Source organism: Vulpes vulpes, chromosome 7 (genome assembly GCF_048418805.1).
Source record: "Vulpes vulpes isolate BD-2025 chromosome 7, VulVul3, whole genome shotgun sequence".
Taxonomy (NCBI): Eukaryota; Metazoa; Chordata; class Mammalia; order Carnivora; family Canidae; genus Vulpes; species Vulpes vulpes.
In genome coordinates, this window is record NC_132786.1 from 70,235,785 (window position 1) to 70,247,245 (window position 11,461).

General features: G+C 55.4%; 1 protein-coding gene across 1 annotated transcript in view; it reads left to right on the forward strand.

Moving 5' to 3' along the window:
* Positions 1–11,461, forward strand: part of PLXNA4 (plexin A4) — a 427,871-nt gene that overhangs the window by 372,854 nt on the left and 43,556 nt on the right. Inside the window, exons 17-21 of the mRNA XM_072764009.1 lie at positions 1,307–1,400; positions 1,870–2,109; positions 2,769–2,915; positions 3,501–3,735; positions 6,399–6,541. Of these exons, the coding sequence (XP_072620110.1) occupies positions 1,307–1,400; positions 1,870–2,109; positions 2,769–2,915; positions 3,501–3,735; positions 6,399–6,541 (859 nt within the window). The remainder of the gene's footprint in view (positions 1–1,306; positions 1,401–1,869; positions 2,110–2,768; positions 2,916–3,500; positions 3,736–6,398; positions 6,542–11,461) is intronic.

The window sequence follows — 11,461 nt, forward strand, 5'->3', positions numbered from 1 at the left end:
CTGAGGAACTCACAGCCTAGTTTAATTCAGCTCTTCCTCAAGTCGCTGTCATGGAAATAGAGGCTGCGTCCTTCCTGGCACCCAGAGGCCGACCCTGAACCACGTTCCTAACAAGAGGGAGGTTGGAAGCACGTTCTGGGCCTGCCAGCGGGCTCTAGAATTTTTGCTGCAGTGAACAAATTCTCTGATGGGGCGGGGCTCTGCCAAGTGTGGCTTTGCCTTGCTCACAACAGCCTGGGCTCTGCACGCATGAACAGTGATGTGGGGGGTCCGTTCTCAAACGTGGATTGAATTGGAGATTAAGAAGATTGGGAGATGGCCAGATAGCAGAATCTCATTCTGGAACGCAGCCACGGGCAGAAGAGCCTGTCTGGGTTTTATAGGAATCTTCTTGCATGTATGTGTGTGCCCTGTGCACGTGCTATGCATGTGCGTGTGTGTGAGTGGGAAGGCAGGTGGAGGGCAAGAGAAAGCCAGGGAACAACTGGGAGTGTAGCGATGGGTAGAGATGCAGAGAGGTAGAAATGAATATGGGCGACAGGGGTTCTTCACACACCAAGCTTACGACTGTTTCTGATAGTAGGACTCTTCTTGAAGATACTTCTTGATGGTGGGGACAGTGACTTGTCACTTCCTTTGAGTAGGCCCCCAGGAAGTCAGCCCCTGCCCCATGTCAGCTTCTCAAAGCCCTCTAGATAACAATGGCACGCAGGTTTTTTTTGGAAAGCTACACAAAGAATCTCCTGCTCCCTCCTCACCCATACCTGGCTGACACCCAGGCTACAGGAGACCCGAGTCTCCGAACATGCACTGTTTGCCTTCCTACATGAGGTTCCTGGGTGTCTGGGCCTCTGCCTTTCCCAGACCTCAGCAGACTGAAGCCCAGAGTCAAACTGTGGTGATGGCCCCGGGGAGAAGACTGTGCTCAGACCCTGGAGGGTCTGGTGGGGGACATTCGGGAGGAAGGCTTTCCTTAGGCCAAAGTCAGTGTGAAAATCTCTCTGTGACTGGCAAGGGCCATGGGAGAGACACCGGGGGGCTGCAGAGAAGCATCTGACTCAGGCAAGCCTCCAAGGATGCCAAGCTGAGTGCAGGATGGCCACAGACATCTGGTCATCACTGGTTCCCTTGGCTGCTTAGAACTCATCCTTCTTATTATTCAGTCAGTTTGCCACCATTGTCCCCGTGAACATTATCACGCCTCCTGGTTGGCATTGCCTTTAATGCCAGAGCCTCATCATCATCATCATCACAGTCGTCAAGTGCCCTGTGCTGACACGCCTCCTTTTCTCCCCCACCCCATCAGTGGCAACACACCCATTGCCGTATGGGGGACTCACCTGGACCTCATACAGAATCCCCAGATCCGTGCCAAGCATGGAGGGAAGGAGCACATCAATGTGAGTCCAGGGCTAGCAGGGGGGCATGGGGCTGTCCAGGCAAGATGTCACTTTCCCAAAGGGTGTGGGAAATCCCAAGTAGGGCAGGTCCCCCAGACACAGATTGGAGCTCTGGGATGGTGAGATGAGGGAGCAGACATGATGGCATTTTTATACCTTGGGATATGGGCAGGGAGAAGCAATTGCTTCTGGGGGGTCTGGGGTTCCATTCCCTTATTCCTCCAACTTTCGGACCCCCAGGGCTGTTCCTTAGCTTAGAGAGAGCCTAGTCACTGCCACAATTGCTGTGGGCACAGGCACTCCTTGAGCGGCCAGCTTCTATGGTCCTGGCTGCAGAGGGGCAGTGACCCATCCTTGACTGTCCCCTGTCAACACCATGCGGTGCGATCGCACTGAGGAAGCCCTGGTGGGTGTGTTGGGGCTGTGTGGGCCCAGACACTGCATGGTCTTCCCTCTCTGGCCCCTCTAGCTCTGTGAGGTTCTGAATGCTACTGAGATGACCTGCCAGGCTCCAGCCCTTGCTCTGGGGCCCGACCACCAGTCCGACCTGACCGAGAGGCCCGAGGAGTTTGGCTTCATCCTGGACAACGTCCAGTCGTTGCTCATCCTCAACAAGACTAACTTCACCTACTACCCCAACCCCGTGTTCGAGGCCTTTGGGCCCTCGGGAATCCTGGAGCTCAAGCCCGGCACCCCCATCATCCTGAAGGTAGAGCGAGGTGGTGGGCAGGAGGCGGGAAGTAAGGAAGCTGCTGCATGGAACAGGGAGGCTTTCCAAGTCACAGAGAGAAGCCAGAAGTCATGGGCTCCAGTCCAACTTCATAATCGGAGCCCCTAGCAGAGGTTGTGTCATAGTCCAGAGTATGAGAAACACTGTCTCTGAGTTTGTATTGAGAGGCAAACTCTCTTTAGAGGCCACAGAGACTTGATCAGGGCAGCTGGATCCGTCCTGGCCATCTGACTCCCAGGCTTTCTCTGTTCCCTGAGTCCAGGACCTGGGAGGTCAAAGGCTCATCATGCTCCTTCCTCCCATGTAGCCCTTTGCAAACCACAGTATAGGGTTTCTTTGGAGCACGGGTTGCAAATCAGTTATAGAACCCATGACAATTCCAATCAACTGGGAGTGATTGACCCCAACACTGCCTTGAGAAGGGTTGAGGCTGCATTTGGTTAGGCTAAAGAGTGCCTTGATTACGGGCCCCACTGAGGAAGGGAAATGGTAGTGTAAGTGCCACAAAGCTTTTGGAAGGTGGCCTCTTCACCAGCTCACCAGCAGGACGGGACCTCTGGGCGGGAGGATGTGGCCACCAGCCAGTCGCTGTGGTCCGGACTCTGGGGTGCCAACTGGGGCTTCCTTGTGCCTCCCAGGGCAAGAACCTGATCCCACCCGTGGCCGGGGGCAACGTGAAGCTGAACTACACGGTGCTGGTGGGGGAGAAGCCGTGCACTGTGACCGTGTCGGATGTGCAGCTGCTCTGCGAGTCCCCCAACCTCATCGGCAGGCACAAAGTCATGGTGAGCCTGGCAGAGGGTCCAGGGGGATGCGTGATGGCTGAGGTGGGCACGAGGGATGCCAGAGTGTAAGCAGACCAGCTCCACCCTGGGCACCAGGGCTTTCCGGGGGAATCCTTATGCTCATCCTACTCATCCTCTTATGGAGCAAGGCAAAGCTGCGTTAATATGATGTGCACGGCGCCTGTTACAGGCAGGGCCCGCCAGGGCAGGACCACTGTTGGCAACATAACCTCATACTCCGTGCCTCGGTCCTTATGCTGGGATGAGTCTCAGGGAGCCAGTCATCGAAGTCATGTCAGACTTCTTGAGGTCCCAGTTGTGTGCTGTGTCCTTATGAAGATGACAATGCTGGTCCTGAGTACTGTGCAGCATCCCATCTCTGGGCCCCCCAGACCCATCCCTCAGCCCCCACACACCCCCCAGCGGTTCTTACAAGAACCAGTGATGATGGTTCTCCTCCCTGGAGCCCTTTCCGTCTGTCCCCCCACCCCGCCTGTGGCCAGTTCATCGAGGTCCTGGGCCTGCTCCCCCTTTGCCCCAGCTCTGTGCCAGCTCCCAGCTTCCTGTTGCCTGCTGTGCCCCCAGGCCCGCGTCGGTGGCATGGAGTACTCCCCGGGGATGGTGTACGTGGCCCCAGACAGCCCGCTCAGCCTGCCTGCCATCGTCAGCATCGCCGTGGCAGGCGGCCTCCTGGTCATCTTCATCGTCGCCGTCCTCATCGCCTACAAACGCAAGTCCCGCGAAAGCGACCTCACGCTGAAGCGGCTGCAGATGCAGATGGACAATCTGGAGTCGCGCGTGGCCCTGGAGTGCAAAGAAGGTACCGGGGGACCGGGGGTCATGGTCTGACCTCTAACTCTGGCCTCTGAGCTGGTGTCCAGACCCGACCCAGATCCCAGCAGACCCACCCCCTCCCCTGGTTCCCCAGGTCAGGTTGGGGTGGTCTTGAACCCCAGAAGGGCAGCTCGCAGCCACAAATCCTGAATCCTGGCCGCCGGGGTTTTACACTCCCCTCTCGGGAGGGAGCTTGGGGTATCTTGACACACAACACGTTCAGCAACCTTGAGCTCCCCGCCTTTAGGCTGTAGGGCTGATTTGAGGTTTAGAGGGAAGCGGGTTGCACAGCTTGTATTTTTAAAAATTACTGACACCACCGTGATGTGAAGTCAGCGGTGCTAAATCCAGGAAGGAAACTTAGGAGTCAGAGTCTTGTCGCCCCCAGGGTATCATTTCGTGAGTCACCCTGGGAGGGTCTGAGTGGGTCCTTTGCTGTGGATTTTTTTCTCGGAGTCCATCGGGCCGGTACCTGGGGCTCTACCAGCAGGGAAGCCGCGGCTCCGTCTGATGGGGAAGTGCGTCCGTCCCATCCCCTCACTACACCCTTCGCTGTCAACACGGCATCTGCCTTGTGGGACTGTTAATTACTGCCTTTTATTATATTTACGCTGCTTAATTTTTTTTCTCCGCAATGTACTCTTCCCTCTAATTAGGTGTAGTGATTAGAATCTCTTTAATGTGTGGCGGGCGCAAGGCTTTGAATGTTGGAGGCGCCTAGTGACTTGAAGGAAAGCTGTACACCGATAAAAAGCCAGCCCCCGCCTCCTCCTCCCGCCAGCCGAGCACCCCGACTGGGAGGGGCCTGGGAGGGGAGTGGGAAGCCAGGTTCCTCTGAGAACGTTCTGGAGAAGGAGACATCAGCCTCCAGATAGGGAGTCCAGCCGAGGAGTGTCAGTGGAGGCACCCGGAGAGGGCCTTGGGTCTGGCTTGGGAGAGAGCCATTCTGCACCATGAGATTAGCCCCAAAAGGATGTCAGGGGAGCCCAGGACCGGTCCTGGGAGGTGTAAGGGGCAGCGTGGGTCCAGGCAAGGTGAGTCCCCAGAGCCCTGACCGTAAGCCAGGACGTCACCCACACAATCACCCAGAAGAGGCCCCGCCTAGGCCCTTCGCTGATGGAACACACACTCACTGCCACACACACACACACACACACACACACACACACACTCGGATGATATACACATGCCACTAATGCCACGCACACATTACATGCATTCACACACACACACACACACACACACACACACACACGCCCGTGTTCCTCACTCAGCACATGCAGGAGTGCTCATCAGGCTTTAGGTGACCGCACATGCCAAAAATCTTAGTGACCCCCCCTCCATACACGCAAGTACCCACACCTTGGTGTAAGTTCCACACGGATGCATTAGGGCTGCTCTGCCTTCTGAGTCACTCGCCTTGATGAGGACACCCTGCGTCAGTGTGACCAAGGGTGTGGAAACAACAGCAGCGCGGGAGAGGGTCCACGGAGCCAGTGCAGGAGGCCGGGCGGTGCTTGGTTGTTGTGCCAGATAAGAAGCCCCACTATCCTCAAGGGCCAGAAACCTGAGATCCAGAGGCCCGAGGTGGCACTGGGGGGGCACAGGGGGCCCTGGCCGCAGGGCCTGGGGCAGCTGTGCTGTGTTCATGTGATCCACAGAGCCCACGGAATACTTTTCCCTATTCTTGTGCTGATTTCAATATTAGGAAGTATCGTTGACTCAGTGCCACTGGCTGTTCTTTGCCAGCATGGGTTAATGCATCCGGGCTGTGTGTCATGCATGCATGTCAGTATGTGTACCTGTGCCCAGGAGAAAGGCAGAGCAGGGAAGGGCCTGGTGCCTCCTCTCTAACTGCCTCCCAGGGTGGACGGCAGCCTGGGGGGAGGGCTGTGCTCCGGACCGAGGGTGCTCACAGCTTGGGTACCGTGTAAACACCTGGGTCAGGTGCTGGACTTTCTTGGGGCCCAGAGAGAAGGGGGCCTTGCAGCTCCACAACCATCCAGAAGCCTGAGCTGCCTCCACGGACAGCAGTGCCCACATGCAGGTCATAATTCACCATTGAGTGGCATCACCTTGAGGAAGGAAGGACAAAGATACGCCCCACACATCTATCCAGAAGGAATCTATTAATGTGGCATAGCCTTCGTCTGGTCCCCCTGGGTGGTTGATGGCTCCAGTGAGCCACCTGGTCCCAAGCTGGGACTGCAGAAGAAATTGTTCTTAACTTATAAAAGGAAGACCGCTATAAACATGCAGAATTGGGAATAGACCCTCCACCCTGGAACCTCTCCCCTCCCTCCCCCTGTCCCCTGATAGTGGAGTCCCAACCCACCCCAGCATAGTCCGCAAACCAAAGCCCTTCATCTTCAGAGGGAGGTGGCCTTCAGGTCTCAGCAGCAGGACACATCTGTGGACAGCCCACCCCCATCCATGCTTTGGAAGGGATTTGGCCCAAGACCAGCTTCCTTGCACTACGTCTTCCTCCCCTTCCTGTGTCATTCACCCCAGCTACCTAAAACATCCCACATCATCCTGCACGCCTGCGGTCCATTGCCTATGTCTCCCCGGGGTTGGGGTGAGGATTCTGAGCAGTCAGACGCAGGGGCTGCTCCAGTCAGCAGTCTCATGGGCTTCCCTCTGTGCCAGCTTTTGCCGAGCTGCAGACGGACATCCACGAGCTGACAAGTGACCTGGATGGAGCTGGGATCCCCTTCCTGGACTACAGAACCTACACCATGCGGGTGCTATTCCCCGGAATCGAAGACCACCCTGTGCTCCGAGACCTCGAGGTGAGAAGCCGTACCCGTGACCAAGCCTTGCCCCCTGAAGGTGTTATAGTGTGGAGAAGGGTGTCCGTGATCTTCAAGGGTAGGCACCCCGTTTGGAGGTGAGAAAGCTGAGGCCAGGGAGGGGACGTGACTGGTCTGAGGCTCCCCCCACTGGTCAGCGCCAGCCAGCCAGCCAGCCAGTCCCTCTGCAGGAAATGGGGCCACGCCAGGGAGCCTCTGAGCCAAGTTGGGAGTAGATCTGGGTTCTAGGGGCCATGGACCCATTGAGAATTGAATGGAAGTTGAAGGGCAAAACTGTACCTATATGCAAAAGCCAGAGATGTGGCAGACAGATGGTGTCATGAGCTCATTGGCCGCCTGTTTAGGGAACCACAGTGTAAGGGACTTAGGTACATAGTTGGCGCTCACTCAGTGTATGTGGAAAAGATAAGGGATGTGCTGGGAAGGGGGGTGGGCGCATGAATGGTAGGAACATAACCGTCTTTTGTACCAGCAGGACCTCATCTTTTGAACATTTTATCCCACTTACCGTCTAGCATAGTATCTGGCTTATGCATATATTCATGTTACGCTTTGTTCCAAAAGGGATTTGGGATGACTTATAAAGATAAATACCAGAGAAAAGCGAAAAATACAAATGAGGAAACCAGGGCAAAATAATAATCATAAGGAATAATCTCTGCGAGTTGACGGCGCGCTAATCTCCTAGTCCAGTTTTAAGTGCTTGGTTTGTGTGTGTGTTGATTGATGATCCAACAAGCGGTCTGAAGAAGGTGCACTCATTTTAGATGCAAGGAAACTAAAGTTTCAGGGAGAACTCTGGGGTCACCTGCTGGGAGGGGGCGGGGCCAGGATTTGAGTCTGGAAGTTAGACTCCAGGGTCTGTGCTCCTTACGAGGCAAAGACTGCATGTCGCTGTCATGCCTGAGGGCTCTAGATTCTTATCAGGATGGATCAAAAATCTCCAGCCAAAGCAAAAACAGAAAACGAGACAAACTCTGAGATTTACACCATCCATGACATCACAACAGACCCCTCCCCCCCAGCTCAGCAGTGGCGCGGTTCTGCAGGTGTTGGCCTGCGGGAATGTCTGCGTGGGCTGGCCAAGGGGATGGGGAGGCCGTGCACCTCTCCAGAGGCAGAGCGGGGCCCCGGGGACTCTGGAGCCCGCGTGCATTTCTCCACAAACGTTTGTTAAATACAGCGTGCGCCCGTGTGCGGAGGCCTGTGCTCCCGGGCACGCTTCTACAACGAGGGCAGGGGCACTTCCATGTGGAGGAGTGTCCCCTTGGCCCCTCAGTAGATAGATACCAAGGGGCACTTCCAGAGGTCATGGACAGTGGGCCCTGTGTCCTCACTGAGAACGCCGTCTACATCTTGATGTTCTAGCCATTTTCGTGGCCCCACTCTTCCTGCCTGTGTCCTCTCTCATTCTCTTTCATTTTTCTCTGCCATTTATTTTTTTGCCCAGCCTCATTTTTACTTGCTTCAAAATACCAGGGTGTTTGGTCCCTTGAAGACTCTGCACTTTGCATATGCACTTGCATCTCGAGATTCTCAGAGTCTCCAGCCTGGCTTGGCACTCACTGAACACACACCCAAGGGCAGTACGCTCCCAAGGACTGCCCGGGGCGGGGGCAAGATGGTCACAGGGATCCTTCCTGCACAGGACCTCACGGGTGGTGGTGCAGGGTGAACGCTGCCGTGCTCCAGATGTCATCATTCATAGGGGACACCTCTGGACTTCCTCAGTGTACAACCTGCCTCACTGTGTGCAGCAGCCCTGTTCACGGAGGACAAGAAGACAAATGATTCCCTCTCACCGCCCCTCCGAACCGTATACCAAGACGCTTGCCGAAAGCTGTTGGGAGCCCCCGCCACCAAGGCCAGCTTGGAGGCCTTGCTCCTGTGAGAAGCAAGACGGGGGCTGCTCCCCAACTCCTAGCCTTATTCTTCAGGGAGGCACACAGCCAGGAACCCGGCTCGGCAAGCCAGGCTCAACAAACAGAAACCCCCAGCCAGCACCCTCACCCCTCACCCCCGCCCTCAGAGCCTTGCATGGAGCCAGCTCCCTGCTTCCCTGGGGCCGCACTGGCCCTGTCTGCCTTGTTCCCTGACCTGAGGTACCCCCGGACACAGGCTTCCGGGCCAGCAAGCTCCACACTCTGCCAGAAAACCTCAAGAGCTTTGCTCAGCACCACCTTAGAGATCCATAATTTCTGCACTTCTCAGTGACACCACCTATGCCCTGGGCTGAACATGCACGAGGGCACCCCAAAGTTACTGACTCCCCCTCTTCATCTGTCTGCCACGGGTGTCAGACGAACCCAGCCCTGGGAGGGCTGCGGGGGGCCTTGAGAACCAGGGCTGCAGTGTTGTCATCACCTGAGCAGCCTGTGTGACCTCCAAGCTGTTCAGTGCACAACCTGGACACCCTGCCCCCGCCCCACCCTGTTCCTCTGGCCCCCGTTACAGATTATACCATGTCCGACCGTGACCCCATTCCTCATCCAGCACATTCAGCTTTCCCCTCAGACCTGAGTCTTCTCGCTTCTTCCTTGCCTTCATCATGTGGGGAGACGCTTAGTTCCCACCCTCCTGCTCATGAAGGAGTGAGCAGCCACCTCCACACACCTCCATGAGCTCGAGCCCCTGGGATGGCTGACTGTCAGGCACAGGCTGACTCAGGTCACACAGCTTTCCTCATTTTGAATTGTGGTAAAATCCGCATCACATAAAATTGACCATATCAATGATTTGTTCGTGTTACAGCTCAGAGTCAGTGCGTACACGCTCGCTGCACTGAGACCATCACCACCAGCCGTCTCGGAGGGTTTTCATCTTCCCCACATGCTACCGTGTCCCCATTACACACTAGCCCCCCATCCTCTCCCCCAGAAACTGCCCTTTGACTTCCTGTTTCTGTGAATTTGAAGATTCAGGGCACCTCGTGGGCATGGAATCATGTAGTATTTATCCTTCTGGAATGGGTTTATTTCACTTAGCAAAGTGTTTTCAAGGTTCACCCCGATGGTAGCACATGACAGGATTGCTCTCCTCTTTAAGCCCAAGCAATAGCCTGTTGTAGGTTTGCAGCACCTTTTGTTTGTCTCCTTATCTGTCAGCAAGCACTTGGGCTGCTTCCACCTGTTGGCTACCGTGGATGATGCCGCTAAGAACGTGGGCGTACAGGTATCTGCTTGAGCTCCTGCTTCCATCTTTTGGGTATATACCCAGGACATACGACTTTTCATTTCCATTAGACTTACTGATTAATTGACCAAAATCAGCTTTTCCTCTCCCACCCGAGCCTGCAGATTCACACAATCCAGGAATCTTGCCTGGATTGGTCTTTGCTGATTTGTTTCCAGCCCTGTCGTACCACTGGAATAGTTTCTCTCTGTGTTGGCTTTCTGAAAATGGAAATATTCCCAGGGAAGCCACTGATATGAATCTAAAGCAATGTTTCGCAACCCTTGCAGCCGTTGGGATAGCTGCCCACTGGCTGGGCACGGGCGGTAGGTGTGTGAGAGGAAGCAAATGTTGTCTGACTTCAGTCTGTCCTGGACACAGGCCACCCATCCCCCTCTTTTGTGACCATCAGGTGAAGGCAGGCATGGGGGTGAGGGGTTGCCTAGGCACTGCACAGGCACGGATCCTTTCAAACCAGGGAGCAGGGAGTGAACCGTAACCACACACCCCATTTTCAACCTACCCATGCCTCCCAAACTCTAACCTGTTGGGTTACAATTAAAATTTACTATCCAGTTTTATACTCACAGACTTCAACTAAATTATCAAACCATCTGGTGAATAAAGAAAGTCTTGTTTCAGAGTGGCATTTGCTTAGGGAGCAGGGGTGGGAGGGTGGCAAGTTATGAAGGGGAATTGTGCGGATATTCTTCACCAAGATACTTCACTTCCTTCTCCTCTTCATAAAATGGGGAAAAAATTCTTACCTTCTGCGCACCCCCGGACTCCAGGCCAATGCATTCAATGTCTTGAAAACTCCTGGGCGAGAGGAATGGGTGAACAGCAGCCAGTGGAGTAGGAGAGGCGGGTAATAAACCTGCTGTTAAGTGCGTACCGCATGTGCCAAGCACTTTACATGCATTATCTATTTAATGCCCATAAAACAATATGACATGGGCACTCGTATTCTCATTTTACAGGCGAGGTGATAGAGCCCAGAGGTGACAGCTTTCCTCCGTGCATGAGTCAGTTAGTGTCTCTGATTCCAAAGCCTGGGCTGCTGACCGGCACGCTGTGGCCTCAGCTTTGCTGGCTGTGCTACACCTTCCTTCTCTGGGCCCCAGGCCTTGGGACCCAGAAGGCGTGTGCAGCTAAGCCACGAAGTTCAGAGCACATCCTCTCACCAAATGTGCCATGTGACCAGCCCTGTGTTCTCATCTTCCACTCCAGGGGCCCTGATGCCAAACCTGGCTGTGGTTCCCTTGCCCTCGATGGGCAGCCTGAGCTGCCAGGAGGCCCTGCATGGGAGGCTCACAGCTGGCTCTCAGTCACCTCTGAGGCCCACGGGTAGGACCGAATGTAGTGAAGGATGGGGAGGACGGACAGGGCCTGGGAGGCCAAACAGGCTTGGGTTTGGGCATCCAGCACCCTCCTGCACCAGCTGGCTGGCCTCGGGACTGCTACAGTAGGTTCTCTGAGAGATGGTGAAGAGGACACACGCACTCTTGCTTGGCTGGAGCGATGAATACGTGTGCCAGTGCCGGGCACTGCCCATGGTGGGTGCCCAGCAAGTGGCATTGTCTCCCATCAGGACAGGTTGTGGAGCAGTTCTCTGGGGGGAATGAAGGACAGACAAGGTAAAACATGCATACATGTGTCCGGGGTGGTCACAGAGCCGGGAGGGAGCTCAGCGGGATGCATGGATAGCTGGGAGACTGAGGCCCGGCT